This window comes from Oncorhynchus nerka, linkage group LG7 (genome assembly GCF_034236695.1).
Source record: "Oncorhynchus nerka isolate Pitt River linkage group LG7, Oner_Uvic_2.0, whole genome shotgun sequence".
Classification (NCBI taxonomy): Eukaryota; Metazoa; Chordata; class Actinopteri; order Salmoniformes; family Salmonidae; genus Oncorhynchus; species Oncorhynchus nerka.
Genome location: NC_088402.1, coordinates 28,798,807 through 28,817,937, shown reverse-complemented (window position 1 = coordinate 28,817,937; position 19,131 = coordinate 28,798,807). Strand labels below are relative to the sequence as shown.

Below are 19,131 nucleotides of genomic sequence, written 5' to 3'. Positions count from 1 at the left end.
ACTTCACTCTGTGAGGCACATCGATCTGCAGGATGAACATGGTGAGATTGTAGACTCCCAAATTGATAGTGCAGTTTGTTCAGGCGATTTTACAGCCAACTAACTTCTTCACATGCTGATATTGACTTTGGTATTATTTTGTGTAGCTACGTTTGCTAGCTAGCTAGCCAGCCCATAGAAAGATCATTGCATTGTGGATGTTGTAGTCGACTTGAGCTGCAACAGATTTCCACAACAATGTTCACGTTCCTAACAACCTTATTATATCGACAAAATGAAATATTTGTTAACAAAAAAAATACTGTTCTCACATATTAGAGTTATGTAACAATGATAAATAATAGGAATGAGTGCTTTTGGGGGGATTTTTCCTTTAAGTTATATTAGTAAATTTATGCTGACAAAGCTCTATTAAATTAGGCACTGCAAAAGCGTAAAATGTAAACAACGCAAAATCAGAAAACTTCACTCAGATAATTAACTGAAATTAATCACTTATACACTTAAAAATGTGGAAATCTTCAGTAGTTGATTTCAGCAGCCCAAGCCACACTCTCTGACTGAGCATCCGCTTGGTGTGACACAAATTCAAATGCAGACTTTGGGGAAGAGAATCCGAAGTCCAATATAAAGATATCCATCTCCACAGTTTAATTTGCTGTGTTTTTCATGCTCTAGTGAAGTAGTAAATTCGGGTGCAGGCTGGCTGAGGAGCACCATCAGCGATAGCGTGGCTGGAGTCTCCACGCTTCACATAACACTCTCTCTCTCTCGCTATCCCTCACCGTCTCCCCCCCCCATGTTCTTCTCCTTCCCTCACTTGCTTTCTTTCTCCTCTCTCTATTCCTACCCTTCTCTCTTTTTCTTCCAGTCTTTCTCTCCCTCACTTTCTCTCTCCCTTCTCCATCTTCTATACTTCTCCAACACTGAATGTAGGCATGGAGAGATGCTTGTCTACAGTAAATGTAGAAATACATGTTAAATAGTTAATTTCCTATAGTGTAGGTAATTCCTATGGTGTTGATTGCAATTCCTACAGTGCACCTGACTGATCCAATGTAATGCTCCGAAACAGGCAAATTAAATCATGTGAAAAATCATAAAATCAGTGTGTCGAATCATAACTAGAGGTTGACCGATTATGATTTTCCAACGCCGATACCGATACCGATTATTGGAGGACCAAAAAAGCCGATACCGATTAATCGGACAACTTTTTTACGTTTATTTGTAATAATGACAATTACAACTATACTGAATGAAAACTTATTTTTACTTAATATAATACATCAATAAAAACAATTTAGCCTCAAGTAAATAATGAAATATGTTAAATTTGGTTTAAATAATGCAAAAACAAAGTGTTGGAGAAGAAAGTAAAAGTGCAATATGTGCTATGTAAGAAAGCTAACGTTTAAGTTCCTTGCTCAGAAAATGAGAACATACAGTGGGGCAAAAAAGTATTTAGTCAGCCACCAATTGTGCAAGTTCTCCCATTTAAAAAGATGAGGCCTGTAATTTTCATCATAGGTACACTTCAACTACGACAGACTAAATGAGAAAAAAAAATCCAGAAAATCACATTGTAGAATTTTTAATGAATTTATTTGCAAATTATGGTGGGAAATTAGTATTTGGTCACCTACAAACAAGCAAGATTTCTGGCTCTCACAGACCTGTAACAACTTCTTTAAGAGGCTCCTCTGTCCTCCACTCGTTACCTGGATTAATGGCACCTGTTTGAACATGTTATCAGTATAAAAGACACCTGTCCACAACCTCAAACAGTCACACTCCAAACTCCACTATGGCCAAGACCAAAGAGCTGTCAAAGGACACCAGAAACAAAATTGTAGACCTGCACCAGGCTGGGAAGACTGAATCTGCAATAGGTAAGCAGCTTGGTTTGAAGAAATCAACTGTGGGAGCAATTATTAGGAAATGGAAGACATACAAGACCACTGATAATCTCCCTCGATCTGGGGCTCCACGCAAGATCTCACCCCGTGGGGTCAAAATGATCACAAGAACGGTGAGCAAAAATCCCAGAACCACACGGGGGGACCAAGTGAATGACCTGCAGAGAGCTGGGACCAAAGTAACAAAGCCTACCATCAGTAAAACACTACGCCGCCAGGGACTCAAATCCTGCAGTGCCAGACGTGTCCCCCTGCTTAAGCCAGTACATGTCCAGGCCCGTCTGAAGTTTGCTAGAGAGCATTTGGATGATCCAGAAGAAGAATGGGAGAATGTCATATGGTCAGATAAAACCAAAATATAACTTTTTGTTAAAAACTCAACTCGTCGTGTTTGGAGGATAAAGAATGCTGAGTTGCATCCAAAGAACACCATATCTACTGTGAAGCATGGGGGTGGAAACATCATGCTTTGGGGCTGTTTTTCTGCAAAGGGACCAGGATGACTGATCTGTGTAAAGGAAGAATGAATGGGGCCATGTATCGTGAGATTTTGGGTGAAAGCCTCCTTCCATCAGCAAGGGCATTGAAGATGAAACGTGGCTGGGTCTTTCAGCATGACAATGATCCCAAACACACCGCCCGGGCAACGAAGGAGTGGCTTCGTAAGAAGCAATTCAAGGTCCTAGAGTGGCCTAGCCAGTCTCCAGATCTCAACCCCATATAACATTTTTGGAGGGAGTAGAAAGTCAGTGTTGCCCAGCAACAGCCCCAAAACATCACTGCTCTAGAGGAGATCTGCATGGAGGAATGCAGCAACAGTGTGTGAAAACCTTGTGAAGACTTACAGAAAACGTTTGACCTCTGTCATTGCCAACAAAGGGTATATAACAAAGTATTGAGATAAACTTTTGTTATTGACCAAATACTTATTTTCCACCATAATTTGCAAATAAATTCATTAAAAATCCTACAATGTGATTTTCTGGATTTTTTCCCCTCATTTTATCTGTCATAGTTGAAGTGTACCTATGATGAAAATTACAGGCCTCTCATCTTTTTAAGTGGGAGAACTTGCACAGTTGGTGGCTGACTAAATACTTTTTTGCCCCACTGTATGAAAGCTGGTGGTTCCTTTTAACATGAGTCTTCAATATTCCCAGGTAAGAAGTTTTAGGTTGTAGTTATTATAGGAATTATAGGACTATTTCCCTCTATACCATTTATATTTCATTAACCTTTGACTATTGGATGTTCTTATAGGCACTTTAGTATTGCCAGTGTAACAGTATAGCTTCCGTCCCTCTCCTCGCTCCTCCCTGGGCTCGAACCAGCAACACAACGACAGCCACCATCGAAGCAGCATAACCCATGCAGAGCAAGGGGAACAACTACTAGAAGGCTCAGAGCGAGTGACGTTTGAAACGCTATTAGCGCACGCTCACTAGCTAGCCATTTCACTTCGGTTACACCAGCCTCATCTCAGGAGTTGATAGGCTTGAAGTCATAAACAGCACAATGCTTGACGCACAACGAAGAGCTGCTGGCAAAACGCACGAAAGTGCTGTTTGAATTAATGTTTACGCGCCTGCTTCTGCCTACCACCGCTCAGTCAGATACTTAGATACTTGTATGCTCAGTCAGATTATATGCAACGCAGGACATGCTAGATAATATCTAGTAATATCATCAACCATGTGTAGTTAACTAGTGATTATGATTGATTGTTTTTTATAAAGATACGTTTAATGCTAGCTCGCAACTTACCTTGGCTTACTGCATTCGCATAACAGGCAGTCTCCTTGTGGAGTGCAACGAGAGAGAGGCAGGTCGTTATTGCGTTGGACTAGTTAACTGTACGGTTGCAAGATTGGATCCCCCGAGCTGACGAGGTGAAATTCTGTCGTTATGCCCCTGACCAAGGCAGTTAACCCACCGTTCCTAGGCCGTCATTGAAAATAAGAATGTGTTCTTATATATATATATATATATATATATATATTTCTTTTTACAAAATCGGCAAATCGGCGCCCAAAAATACAGATTTCCGATTGTTATGAAAACTTGAAATCGGCCCTAATTATTCGGCCATTCCGATTAAACGGTCGACCTATAATCATGACCCACCTCCCAGCGTCGGTCTCTTTGAAGATCCCGTCCTGATTGGGGCAGAGCTCACAGCTGGGCGTGACGCCGTTCTTGCAAGCATCGCAGAACCACGGTTCCGTGGAGTTCTCCGAGGCGGAACTCATGATGGAGTCACTCTCCCCGTCCACTCCATAGCAACCTGGAACACATGTAGAATGTCTGTCAATTACATCCATAACGCTGACCGGTAGCTAATACTGGCTAACATATTCCATTAGGTTTTACATTTGCTGTGAACATTGTGTTGTTAGCTAGTATCTAACAGTTCCAACTTTACAGATTTGTATCTATTCTATCGTGCAATAGCTCTGACTATCGGAGTAAGGGTTGCAGAATCCATTACCAGTTAGTGGATCCTCTTAAAAAGGTGCAAACGGCTGTGTTACACCTAGGATTGAGAAGACCAGAGAACAGTGCCCTGACAAGCACACAACATGGTGTCAACTTGCTGTTTGCTAGTTTCCCCTCAAACCTCCAGAAAAATTTAGATTTTCTCTTAAACCGTTTGCTCCAGCTTTCTAATGGGGAACATTTGATCATATTATCGAGACCTAAGACTAGAGAAGAGAGAGAAGCCACACGCCACAAGCAAAGCATGTTAATGTTGTATTCTTAATTTTCCAGGGTTGCCAAAACAATTATTTTCGTTGATGCGGTTTCTATGGCTGCTATTACACTGGCCGAACGTGATCCGCACTACCAATGAGGGCAGCAATCAGCCGCTCTGCATTCCATTGGAGAGATAACACACTGGCTCCTAATTCAGTCAAACAGCCTCCAGGCTCTCTGAGCTATGGGAGAGACTCACAAATCAAAGGCTCAATGTTGTACATACTCTGTATGCTCGTCACTCTGGACCACACTGGGGAATCAGTCCAGTCTGAAGACCCACTGGCGGCAAACATCCAGAAGCCACACCAGACGGCAATGTTTATTCAGTTGTGTGTCTGTTTTTTCTCTTTCTCTCAGTGCGTAGATGTCCTCTATAGGTGCTCTCTGATTGTGTCCATTTGTTCTGCATCACAGGGAATAGACAGGCTAGAGTGGATTGAAAGTGATGTTCGTCAGCGTAGAAAATGGGGGGGGGGGTTATATAGTGTACTGTTGTATCCTGCAGGTTTATTTACGACCAGGTAATTGGCTTCAAGCTGAGAGGAAGTCCAAGTCAGAATGACATTAATCAAGTCAGGATTACATCATTCAAGCACTGATTATTTCAATAGGGCAATTAGTACACAGCTGGAGCTTCACCCTGACCTCCAAACCACGATCTCTGCCTCACATTTAACTACAACAAGAAAACAAAAACCATTTCCTTCTGTCTCGATGCTTCCCCCCGCAGTATGTGTGTCAGGACAAGAGGTTAAGTCCCCAGGTGCTCCAATATAGCTCAAGGTTTACTTTCTTAAAGAAAATATATTTCTGAAAATACTGCTGGCAACAGTTGTCCTTAATAGTGATTGGTGCTTTTAATCAAAGAAACCGGGTTGTGAACGATCACCACGCTGGTTTTACCGACTTACGGCTGAACCGTCGCCACAAATCTCCGATGTTCCTTTTGAACCGAGATACAAAGCTGGAAGCACTAAGCCATGGGGTGCTGGCTAATGTGAGCTAAGCTGACCAAAAGTGATGACTACGGGATAGCTTTATAATCCTCCAAGTGAAGATTATCCTTGTCAGAAATGACGAGCTTGGCAGTTAAAGAGGGTATAGGGGGCAGGGGTAGTGTATAGTGTCTACTAAATCAAGATGTACTTTTAACTATCAAGATTTAACAGTGAAAGAAAGGTCTATTTAGGTATATGGTGTTAACATATACAGGTGTGAATATGAGTGTGTGTGTGTGTGTGTGCGTGTGGTTCTGAATCTCCATCTGTTCTAATATGAAGATGAGGGAGGAAGTGTTGGACTATCTCTCTTCTTCCCAGGATCAAAGGAGAAGTAATGGGCACACCTCATATTGGTGAGAGAGCAATCAGTTATTTTGACAGTGCATAGATGGGTTCCCATTTTCATGTTGGCATCGATGTCACACTAATCATCTCTGTACGGTTCTCAACACACCCAACATAATGTCCATCTCTGCCTCCTTCTGAGAGTGAGGTGGAGAGAGTACACACAAACACACCTGTCAGAGCAGCGCCATTAAAGGGGAATTCAGTTCATTATTATCTATGCTGCTCCAGTGCTACCTGTTCCATCATTACATCCATCATTACACATCCCATTTAGATTTCAAATGCAAATTAATTCAGATGGAAGTGGAACAAATCAATATTCCTCATGTCTATTACGGAATACACAAATATCTCAAGTCCAACAGTCAATATTTTGAGAAAAATACATAACCGCGGTGTTCTCTTCCTACATGCAGTTCAGTTTGAATCAATTCAATAAACCATTAGGCTAGGTAAAAACAGGTTTGAAATATATACGCTTTTTGTGATTTAACTCATGTGGTTTTACTCACATTTACTCTAATCTCTATCTCCAGTTGAATCTATTCATCTCACTCTGTGGCTGCCTATCAAAATATTTATTTTTCTCCCACTGAAAAAATAAAAAACCAGCATGTTCAAGATGGATGCTCTTAGATTAGTTCAATTCAATTTTTTCATGAATGGTAACACTTTCCATTCCAAGATTAAGTGGACCTATTCAAAAACACTCATATAAGCAGAGCCGGTGTGCAAAATGGGGCTTCAGAGACAACACACACAACTCTGATCTCACTGAATAACACCAATTACACATTATGTAATTGATGGTTTTTATGACAGATGTGTGTGTGAGTGTTTTCAGAAGGATGGTTTTCAGATCTTCCTTTAAAATCAGCCGCACTGAATTCAAATTCCATAATAAGATGGAGAGTGATCTCTCAAAACATGACTTTATTCTGCTCCTTTTAAAAAACAATGCAATCATTCCCGTGGCCAGTAAACCATAGAGTAAATCAGTTACTCCTTATAAGGGGGAGAAAAACCACACGGCTACTACGGATTGATAGCGTTTTCATTTTGCATTCCAATTAGATTTGCTAAACCTGTTTTGAAAGGAAGACAGACAGAGAAGGAGAGGGGAAATTAAATAATAAGTATAATTCAATGTTCTCATCTGACAAAGGCCTGATAATGGATTACAAGGCCATTTCTAAAATGAAAACTAACTGTCAATAAGCAGCTTCACAATGCCTTGCTTTCCTCTGTGGGTGCTGGGGTCCCATTCATTCATTCATTCACCTGTAATTCTCCTCCTCTAGGATTGAATTCATTTGAAGACACTGAAGACATTTACTATGCATTTGAGAGTGGTTAGATGCATTTGAGAGTGATCAGAAAAATATTCTCCAGCATCATCATAGATAATCAAGTGGCGGGGCTGTTGTTGGGTTCTTTTTTTTATTAAGGCGTGGGCCTTTAAATGCATTTCAGGGGCTTCGGGGGCTGCCCTTGTGGCATTATTGTTTCTGCAGTTAGTTGAAACAGCATGAGGGAAAACACAGTTTTTAACCTTGAGCTGAGCAAGGCCCTTAATTACCCTGGTGTAGAACAGGACAATATGGAGGCCATATGTCTGCTAAGCACGAAGCACTTTATGAACCTCATCTAAAACTGCTATCGCCTTACCAAGGCTGTCTTCAAATGGAACTACTAAGAGGACTGCGTGACAGAGGAACGACAAGAGCAGGTATTGACAAATGACTATGCATAGGCTACTAGGCCTACACTTCAAACAGTACAAAGGCTAGACTCTACAGTTATACAACGGACTAAACTATGTCATATGAAAAGGGACAACCGGTTGAACATAATGCTCAATATAAGGAATGAGGTGCCATTTCAGACAAAGTCATCCACTGTGAAGCATACTTACAGTGAAGGAGGATAGAGGGAAACAGTGTAGGATTTGTGCCTAGACGATATCTGTAGCGGATTTACAGTACAAAGGCCCCAGGACACTGCCAGAGTGTCAGAGAGAGAGAGAGGGGACATTCATCATCTACTGGGGCCTCAGTCAACTGTCTTTCTGCAGTTACTACAGTACGACACACACCAGACCAGTTACAGTCACAAATGGTCATTGTAAGGACTAGGGCTGTGGCGGTCACAACATTTAGGCAGCCGGTCATTGGCAAGCAAACAACTGTCGTTGTCACGGTAATTGACAGTTAAACACATTCAGCATCTCCTGGCTTCCACACAGCCTACAAAACACTGATGCTGACCTTTGGAACATCTACATTTTAAAAAGTGTAATAAATCCATGTATTATAGCCTATACCTTCACAATAAATCCATTACTTATTTTAGACAGGTCTGAAGAAACATGATATGAAGCAAAAGCAGTCTATTTCAGAAGAAAATATCAGCATACTCTGAGTTGTCCTTATGTTAGGTTCTAATCTGGCTATTCCAAATGGCTGTGTGCTACACTAGTTCATTTAGCAGACAAGATTTGCTTAGAATTCCGTGGTATTATTTTATAGTATGAAGAATACAATTGAACAAAGCTGAATAAAATAGAAAGGATATTTTCTCCAAGCGATTTGAGGGAGTGAGCACATACGGCTATTTTGTGTTGAGAGGATAACAAAGAAATAGGTACTCCTATATGCTCAATTTAGAGTTATTAATGGAACTTTAGTTGTTCTACAAACGCTGGGCTATATGTTTGATTTTTAATACATTGTAAGGCTGCATGATGCGACTCAAATGATGATTTGAAAAAAAGTTACTTGAAAAGGCATGAGCTCTGCTTTGTTTTTTGCCCATGCTGTACACACAATTTGACAATTACTTGATAATGCTTAGAATGTCACGCCGGCATTCCCCTTTGTGTGGCCGTAACGCACCCTTAAAATGCTGGCCGTTGTGCCCTTCTCCTTCCAAAGCTTTGGACATTTTCCAGATTGACTGACCTTCATGTCATAAAGTAATGGACTGTCATTTCTCTTTGGGTTGGTCTTTTACCAAATAGGGCTATCTTCTGTATACCACCTTGTCACAACACAACTGATTGGCTCAAACGCATTAATAAGGGGGGAAAAAAAATCCACAACTTAACTTTTAACTTCTCTAGGGTAGGGGGCACTATTTTCACCTCCGGATGAAAAGCGTCCCCAAAGTAAACTGCCTTCTACTCAGGCCCAGAAGCTAGGATATGTATATAATTGGTAGATTTGGATAGAAAACACTCTAAAGTTTCCAAAACTGTTAAAATAATGTCTGAGTATAACAGAACTGATTTGGAAGGTGAAAACATGAAAAATCCATCCAGAAAGTAGGATTTTTTTTTCCTTTTTTCTATTCAATGCCATTACAGTATGCATTGATTTAGGACTCAAATTGCACTTCCTATGCCTTCCACTAGATGTCAACAGTCTTTAGAAATTCTTTCAGGCTTGTATTCTGAAAAAACGAGGGAGTAAGACCAGTCTGAATGAGTGGACCCTACAGTGTCCCAGAGCTTTTTCATGCAATCCCGAGAGCGCACCTTTCTTGTTTACCTTTTATATTGATGACGTTATTGTCCGGTTGAAATATGATTGATTATTTAGGCTAAAAACAACCTGAGGATTGAATATAAACATTGTTTGGCATGTTTCTATGAACTTTACAGATACAATTATGATTTTTTTGTCTGCCTGTTGTGACTGCGCTGAACCTGTGGATTACTGAAGAAAAAGCAAACAAAACTGAGGTTTTTGGATATAGAGAGAGACTTTATCGAACTAAACAAACATGTATTGAGTAAATTAATGTCTTCTGAGTGCAACCATATGAAGATCATCAAAGGTAAGTGATTAATTTTATCTCTATTTCTGACTTGTGTAACTCTTCTACTCGGCTGGTTACTGTTTGTAATGATTTGTCTGCTGGGCGCTGTTCTCTGATAATCGCATGGTATGCTTTCGCCGTAAAGCCTTTTGAAATCTGACACCGTGGTTGGATTAACAAAAAGTTTATTTTTAAACCCATGTATAACACTTGTATGTTTTCAGAATTTTTATAATCAGTATTTCTGTTTTTGAATTTGGCGCTCTGCCATTTCACTGGATGTTGGTCAGGTGGGACACTACCGTCCCACGTACCCTAGTGAGGTTAGCAAAGCACACCTGCTAATTCTAATGCATTCCAGGTGACTACATCATGAAGCTGGTTGAGAGAATGCCAAGAGTGTGCAAAGCTGTCATCAAGGCAAAGGGTGGCTAATTTGAAGAATCTCAAATTTAAAATATATTTTGATTTGTTTAACACTTTTATGGTTACTACATGATTCCATATGTGTTATTTCATAGTTTTGATGTCTTCACTATTATTCTACAATGTAGAAAATAGTCAAAATCAAGAAAAACCCTTGAATGAGTAGGTGTGTCCAAACTTTTGACTGGTACTGTATGTGTGAAATCTTGCTTTAGAATGTACCATTATCATGCACCTGTATCGAAACAGGGGCAGCGGGAAAAAATACATGTCATCTATGCACTTAAATAACGAATTGGGAACGCTTTTCGAGTGGTTAATTTTCATGCCAGCCAGCTAGAGTGTTTGATTAGATTTGACACATTTGCATTTGATGTCAGAGTGATTAGAGGGACAATAGAGTGCTGAGTACCAGGCAGTTAGCAAGTTTGATAGGCTACTAATGACCAGCAGCATTATCAGAGCTTGAAGAAGCCTAATTACAGTGACTAAACGGTCACGTGGAATTTGACTTCCTTCATGACTCATGACCGCCGGTGTGGCGGTAATACGGTCACCGCAACAGCCCTAGTAGGAACTCTTAAAACATATAGCTGTGATTTCTAGGTCTGTGCTTAGTACACTCCACTCACCAGTGTTTAGCCCAAGGATGTAAAACACAATAAAAGTTTGTTTAAACGAGAGAAGGAAAAAAATCTCATACTTTTTAATTAGTTTGAACTGCTAAATGTGATGTCCATTGCAGCGACAACAAAAAACATCCCTCCCAAACATGTTTTTATTCTACTGAATATGCATTTAAACAAATAAGCCCAAACAGCGGAGCCTAAATGAATTAAGCACATTTGAGAAAATAATTAACTTTACGGTCCAGAACTCGTTAGGGAGTGAAATCAATAGCACAGGGATTTAATTGGTGGTAGAATGAATACGCGTCCCAAATGGCACCCGATTCCTTCTTAGTACACTACTTTTGACCAGAACCATGTGTAGGGAATAGGGTGCCATTTGGGACGTAACCTGGGCCTATTAATGACAATGTAATGTTCTTTATTAGGGGAGAGCATTTTAACAGCCGTGCTGCTTTAAAATGACACCGGATACCATTACACTGCTGAAATGGTAAAACTGCAAGACGAAAAAGAAAAGAAATTGCAAAGGGACATAAAAACAACAAACAAGTGACTGTCTTCGCTACTGAAAAGCAAGAATTAGCATTTAGGCTTCAGTCCAGAAGACATAAAGCAGATTGAGAGAGACAGTGGTGCAGTTAATGATGTCTGTCATCACTCACAACACACACACACTCTAGCCCATGCTAATCAAAAGCAGCTAGTCTGTATAGTACATGGCTGTGATAGAAACAGGCTGTCTGTACGGACAACTGGCTCTCTGGGCCTCTGCTCAGTGTTCACCGGGGCTTTTGATCTCTTCCCCTCGCTACACTGGACATCCTACATCTTCTCCTTTCATTTTTCATCCATCACTCCTTTCCTCTGGTCTGAGAAGGAGAGTGTCTGAATGAGGGAATGTGCAGCGCAACAACGAGGAGAACAAAAAGTTCTGGAGTCAAGCAGAGAGATGAGAGGAAGTGGTCGGATGACTCACCCGAGCTGCATATATTGACAGCTCATCTCTTCCTTACGATCCCTCTCTTGTTCTCCCGCTTTCCCTCTTTCCTGTTACCATCCCTTGTTCTCCCGCTTCACCCTCACGCTCCTGTTTTTTTTAAGAGCACTGTTCCTCTACAGCCCAGAGAAAGGAGGATGGAGGACAATCCAGCACCTTTTGACCCCAAAACCCTGAGCTATATGTGAGCTAGTTGGAGCCAAAAAGGCTAACAGAACAATCCCATAGAATCTCAAGAGGAACAACTGAACAAGCTAAGTCACAGTTATACGTTAGTGACAGCAGCAGCAGCAGCCTTGCATTGCTTTAGCATCCACTTCTCCTCCCACTACAGTTGAAACACCAGTTCACTTTCCTCTTCTCCAAAGGGTGGGAGGGGCACTAGGCACAGAATCTGTTTTCAATTTCATGCCAGCACCGTCCCATGCATATGACAGGTTCTGCATTGCTGCGTGGGTAGGTACGCATGTGTGTGTGTCGGTGTGTGGGGTGTCACCTTTCCAAGCTGCTGCGCATGGCTGCAGGTGAGCAGTTGTGACATGGAGGCAGCTGTTTGGGGCCAACCCTCTCCTGAACCAATCAACCCCCCTCTCCCTCAGGGTGCCTGGCACCATGGCGCAGCTGGCACCCAAGGGTGGGAGGCGGTCGGCGAAGGAGGGCCTTGTGTGTGTGTGTCTAAGAAGTGGCTGGCGAGAGAGGGGCAGTGTTCAGTATGGAACAGATGTCTGTTCAGTCGGGGGCGTCCACGACACTCCTACCTGCCTGCCCCTCTCCACCACGGGAGGGGAAAATGCCATGCAGAGGCAAATGAAGGAGAAAGAGAGAGTTCCTCCTTGGTGCTATCTTACTCTTCTACAGTCCTCCAACTTGTAAGCATGTCTTATTGTGCATTTTCTACAGTCCTCCCACTCCCCCTTTCCATCCCCCTCCACTCATTCACATCTCTCTCCTTCCGCTCTTGCATTTGTGTAGTCCCCCCCCCCTTGCAAAATGTGCATCCTCTCGCTTTCTTCGTTGCAACAGAAAGAGCATGAAAGATTGTAATACAAGGCCATTCCCGATTCAATTGATTTTGTAATAGCCGGAGAAAGTCTGGTTGGTAAATGGTAAATTCTTTCCCAACTGTAATTGAGCAAGACATTAGGAATACATGGACAGAATATATATAGGGAGGACAAAAATCATTGGATGCTGTATGTTACAACGAGCAAAAACATTTGTAGCTTGGGCATTTTCTTATGGAGCACAACTTGTTCTGTGGTCCTGTACTAAAGTAGAACAGGAATATGCATTGTTTGATCAAGCATCTTAATACATTACTACGGTACAGATAATAGGCACAAAGATTAATACTCCAGCTGTTGATCCTTGATATCAACAACGCAACTTCATCAAAATCTAAACTAGTTGGTTTATTTTAAACCTATGAATTAGCAGGTACAGTAAATGACCAGAAACATTTTACAAGACCAGATAGCCTGACAAAAATCCCTTATTCCACCTGGTAAAACAACACAAACAAAGAACTGGCCTCAAAGTGCTCCTTCTGCCTGTTCTGCTCTGGTCTCTCCAATCCCTAACTCCACACCACTCAGCATGGTCAACTCTGTTCTGCTCTGGTCTCTCCAATCCCTGACCCCACACCACTCAGCATGGTCAACTCTGTTCTGCTCTGGTCTCTCCAATCCCTAACTCCACACCACTCAGCATGGTCAACTCTGTTCTGCTCTGGTCTCTCCAATCCCTGACCCCACACCACTCAGCATGGTCAACTCTGTTCTGCTCTGGTCTCTCCAATCCCTGACCCCACACCACTCAGCACGGTCAACTCTGTTCTGCTCTGGTCTCTCCAATCCCTAACCCCACACCACTCAGCATGGTCAACTCTGTTCTGCTCTGGTCTCTCCAATCCCTGACTCCACACCACTCAGCACGGTCAACTCTGTTCTGCTCTGGTCTCTCCAATCCCTGACCCCACACCACTCAGCATGGTCAACTCTGCTCTGGTCTCTCCAATCCCTGACTCCACACCACTCAGCATGGTCAACTCTGTTCTGCTCTGATCTCTCCAATCCCTGACTCAGCATGGTCCCCTCTGTTCTGCTTTGCCTCTTCTCATGGAGATTAGACAAGTCTCAGAGGAACACAATATTAACACAGGGAGGGAGATGTGTGTGTGTGTGTGTGTGTAGAGATAGAGAGGGAAGGAGATAAACATAGAACCAGCTCCTAGTGTCCTACAGTACTTCTGCTCATACACCATTGGTGATTAGGCCTGTGCTCCTCTCCCGTGATTTTTGGGTGGGGTGTGTGCGTACTGTCTCTCCCTAAGAGCATCTGTGTGAGTGTTGCTCGCATGACTAACTTGCAACACTGCACTTGAAAGACTGACTCTCAAGGTTACCCTCTGATTTAGTGCTGCCAATGGCCACGGTGTGTGCGTACGTGCCTACATGTGTGCGTACATTCCGTTTCTAGGGGCTTTAAAAATCAGTAAAACATCTGTAAATAAATAAATAAAGTGGTTGTAATTGAAAATTATAGCGGTCACATTGATCAGTTGTGTGCATGGGCAGCGTTACCACGCCTGTCCAGAGGAGAAGGCCACATCTAACAGACGATTTAAGGAGCCATTGATTTTGTCTCCAACCAGTCAGAGGGAGACACAATGAGCTAATAATGCTAGATGAAGAAGAAGAGGGTTAGTCTGTTAGTTCCCCAGGCCAGGACTGTATGGGGAGAACGCACTTCTGGTTTGCTGGTTTCCCTGCTTATGTTTAGGTGTTGGGTGGACGGTGAAGGGGTGATTATTTTGTGTTTGCTTCTGGTTGTGGGTATATGGAACTTGCAACCAAAACTTCTGTAACCCCAGCCTGGCACGCAAACACTGCCTCATCTTTAAATCTCTGCCTTGAAAGAAAATGTTTTTCTTCTGACCCAAACCTGAACAGCTACCAATGTAGTCCTAGCCCTTCTAAATGTTTCTGATCTGTGCTTACCATAGAATAAGAACAGGCTACCTCTTCAGGCAAAAACCTGACGCAACGTCTGATTTTGGTTGCTATTTAGTTATGTGTCCACAAACATGAATTGTACTTGAAATAAACCAACCCTTGAAATCCTGCTGTTGATTTGTGGTTGAAATTAGTGTACTTTGACCACTTTTTGCAGTTTCAACCAAAAGTTCAATTGATGCCAACGTCAGTATGTTGAACAGATACAACAGATGATGTTGAAACAACCCTGGTTCAAAGTATTTTTCCCTGGTGGGACTGTTATATACAGTAACCTATCTCTCTGGAGCTGCTAACCTTCGTGTACGGTCACGCCACAGTTATCACACTGGATGATCTCGTCAGCGTCCTCGCTGTTGTCTCCCAGACACACACAGCAGATCAGGATGTGTTCCATCCTCTGGGCCGCCGCCCTCCACGTCTGGGCACGCTCCAGCAAGGCATCCTGGGTAGACAGGAAGTGGGAGACACAGTAAAGTTTCAGTAAAACTATTATAAATGCACCCGTATACACTACATTCTGTTGAGCTGTTGTACACATTCTATTTTTAACTAGGTTCAATTTATCTAAAAAAATATATATATATTTTTATCTCCGTGTTTGAATGTAACACACGGTTACGTGTGAATCTAATATGCTTGTATGCACCGGACCCCAAAAATAAAGTTCCCGACCTCTGCAAACAAAGTTCATCCAAGTTGTAAGTCTAAAACCTCTCACAATCCCCCCTCTCCTCTGGCCACAGATCATTACTGATAGATAGTAGTAGGCTAAATCTCATTCACACTGATGGACTCCAAGCTAAGTCGATTAGCTTAACACAGAGCTGTAGCTCTCTAGCAGTCTCTGTGGTTCTCTCACTCTGATACCATCCAATCTCCTCATTGGATTATATAACTCTGTGGCACAAAGCAACATAGTGCTGGGCTGGCTAACACACCTGATCCAATGAAGGATTTAGAGAGTTATGCAAACTTATCTAAAAACTTTCACGACTACATGATATGCCTAAATGCTGAGGGCCTGAGGCAGTTTGCTAACAACAAACTGTGATACTGAGGACAAGGACATGACGTTGTATTTACCTCATTGCTCTTTCCCTGTGACATGCTGTCGTTGGTCAGCTCCTCGTCAAACACACTGCTGCTCTTCACTTTCCTATTGGGTTTCTTCACCTCTTTATCACTGTCGCTACTGCTCCCTTCTTCATTCTCATCTTCATCACCACCATCGTCATCCTCGTTGTCGTCGTCATCATCACTACCACTCCCTCCGTCGTGATCCTCCTCGTCCTCCTCTCCCTCGCTCCCTCCTTTCTGGGCAGCCGCCGTCTTGCCCTTCTTCTTGCCTGAGGCGGGCCTCCAGTCATTGTCATCTTCGCTGTCGTAGTCGTCCATCTCGTTGAGCTCGTCCATGGTGGTGAAGTCCAGCATGGGTCGGTTCCGACGCAGGTTCCACTTCTTGGGCTCCTGTGTGGCGGCCGTTGTTGAGCCTCCGTCTTGCGCATTACCACTACCTGGATCAAAGTTCAAGGGGTTTTATTGGTCACATTTACAAAAACATTTCAAAACGAATATATGAATATAAAACAAACATTTTAAAACAGCCTACCTGTGCCACTCCCGCTTCCTCCACTCCCAGCCTCTGTGTCCGAGGCCTTCTCCTCTCTCCTCCGTCGGCCCCTGGGCACCCCTGATGGAGCAGGGTCTTTAGTGGTGGTGGTGCCAGTGTCATAGGACAGCTGCTGTTCCTTGGTCTTCTCCTCTTCCTCAGTGGGGGTGTCGTCACCTGTCAGCTCCTTGGTCTGTTCTTCATCGATGCCGTCCGTTGCAGAGCCGATGTTGTCCGAGCCGCTGTCATTGTCAGAGTCCTCAGCAGCGCTCTCCTCCTTGGACCCCTCCTCCTCCTCATCACTCCCAATGGCACTACCCTCTGACCCTAGAGCAGGGGAGAGGAGGACAGAAAGCATTATCAACATGGAGTATGAATCAAAGAATGTCTGCTGTCATAATCTCTCTCTTTTGATGTTATTTTCTTGTATTGAGACACTTAAAGATAAACATGACCTGAAGGACTGTTATGATCAAATCATGTTGATAAGCGATAACAGCGAAGTTGAATTCAGCTCTCTAATCTGCAATGCAGATCAACAATCAGATTAACAAGAGCTGTTGGATTTCAAGGCCTCAGATGACAGGTCGAGTGATCAAAACCACAGAGCCCAGGGGGTTCACAGTCATTGTAAAATGTAAATAAGAATTTGTTCTCAACTGACTTGCCTAGTTAAATAAAGGTTAAATAAAACAATTCACAGTACTGTAGAATCTCATTATCAGCCACAGTGTGTGTGTGTGTTTCAGATAGGATGGATAGAGACCTCAGGGCCGACCAGAGCGATAAATCCAGCCCAGGCAGACAGTGGCAGGTCGAGATCGCCTCAGTGGCCACAGCCTGTCTCTAGATCATGCAGGGAGTCAGTGAGAAACACACTGCTCTACAAGGTTGCTACCAGACACAGACAAGCAGGGTGATGAGGTCTTCATCTATACTTCAGGACGCCTGCACCTCACAGTGGGGCGGCACTGGCAGACACACCGGACAGAGAATCTTGATGGAGAAAATATCACAGCTGCACATTGAAGTGTCATTCAAAGCTATTCAAGCCACAGCTAAATAGAGCATTCATGACTATGAGTAGCTTAGTCTACAATAGAAACCACTGACTTGCTTTTGGGGACATTTCAAATTGGTTTGAAGATAGGTGGAACTCAGAATTAGGCCTTTCTCCTCTCCAGTTCTATCTGAGCTGACAGATGATGTGAATCACAACATAACAGGAAATAACTGCATATGTGGTGGAAGAAAATGTGTAATTTACAAGGGGAGTGGATGGAAGAGGACCCTCACTGCAGTTGGTTACCTGAGGCATCTGCGTCTCCCACTTTGAAATCGCTGTCATCTGAGCTGTCATAATCTAAAGCGTCCAGCAGAGAGGCAGCCAGAGGCTTCACCTGCCTGCGCTTTGACCCACGGTCCACTGGGGAGAGAGGAGGAGGAGAAGAGTGGAGAGGGGATTCAGTGCCATGGAAGAAAAGCACCCCCACCATTATAATTCAAAGCATGGCCTGGGTCTTCATTTAATGTACTGAACTTTGCAAACAAATTCAAATCATGATTACAAATAGCTCAAAACAATCAAAAATAAATAAATCATTTTATTCTGCTGCAAATTTTCAGCTGCCTTGCTTTGTTGTTATTTTGGAATGATCAAAATACATATTACAGTATTTGCCATGGTCTGGGGATCAGACAGGTCTGGGGATCAGACAATATAGCATATGCAAGCACCGGTATTGTGGTGTTGGTAATCATAGCAACGCACATCTGTCTGTGTGGTAACTTTGTTGAGACAAGAGTGCATATTGTTATGCAGTGCATGTAAAACACAGCTAGCTGGTCCTGCAGGGATCTAGCTAGAGAAGCTAGCTCGCTAGCTTTCTCCATTCAATTATTAAGGAGATCATGCTGGCTAGCTAGATAGCTAGCTAACTAACTGGCAAATTATCTAGCTAGCCTGTTAGCTACTAGCTAGCTAAAGCTATTTTACAGAACACATGTTTTGACAGATAATCCAAAAACATAGCTACAACTGTTACAATGTAGTTAGCTAGCTAATTAGATAACGTTATTGATTATTAGCTGGCTAGATAGCTACGTTAGCAAGATAAACAGCCGTCAACTGTGAGGCTAGCTAGCAATGACTCGAACGGACCGTAGGTATGTTATTCCATTCTCTTCGGAAAATGTTTTTTTTTTTGCATAAAAGCATGCTACTTTCTTCTGTCAAATGTGCATTATATTGAAAATAACACTCACTTTATCCGTTTTCTCGTTTTTACTTGATTGAACAATGGAACAAAGAACGCCTCCTCAAAACATGTTATGCGCACAACGTTTGCTACAAGAAGTGGTGACGTTCAGCACAAAGGGATGTTGTAACCCTGGTAACCGCATAATTGTCTTTGATGATGAAGAAGGTTTATGTAAATTCTCGAGGATGGAGTATGTCGAGATAACACAAATAAGAGTTTTTTTTTTAATTACATTTGACACAGATACGGATATAAGACCAGGAACCTCAATAGTCTATAAAAATATATGTTTAACATTGTAGGCAGTATTTTCTTTGATAGGATGAAATACACCTCAGAGTCCCA

The 19,131-nt window shown here is 42.5% G+C and overlaps 1 protein-coding gene across 4 annotated transcripts in view; it reads right to left on the bottom strand.

Annotated features, from left to right (window-relative positions):
* Positions 1-18,906, bottom strand: part of LOC115131417 (PHD finger protein 14) — a 143,692-nt gene extending 124,786 nt beyond the window's left edge. For 2 of the 4 annotated variants that reach the window (XR_010464298.1, XM_065020384.1), the window contains exons 1-6: positions 18,791-18,906; positions 17,835-17,951; positions 16,526-16,852; positions 16,000-16,430; positions 15,211-15,358; positions 4,044-4,203 (exon numbers count right to left, since the gene is read on the bottom strand). Coding sequence is in view for 3 of the 4 variants with exons in the window: in XM_065020384.1 (XP_064876456.1) it covers positions 4,044-4,203; positions 15,211-15,358; positions 16,000-16,430; positions 16,526-16,852; positions 17,835-17,951; position 18,791 (1,184 nt within the window). In the remaining variant the exon portion in view is untranslated. The remainder of the gene's footprint in view (positions 1-4,043; positions 4,204-15,210; positions 15,359-15,999; positions 16,431-16,525; positions 16,853-17,834; positions 17,952-18,790) is intronic. The other 2 variants (XM_029663133.2, XM_065020383.1) reach the window with 2 other exon arrangements.
* Between the last annotated feature and the right edge of the window lie 225 nt (positions 18,907-19,131).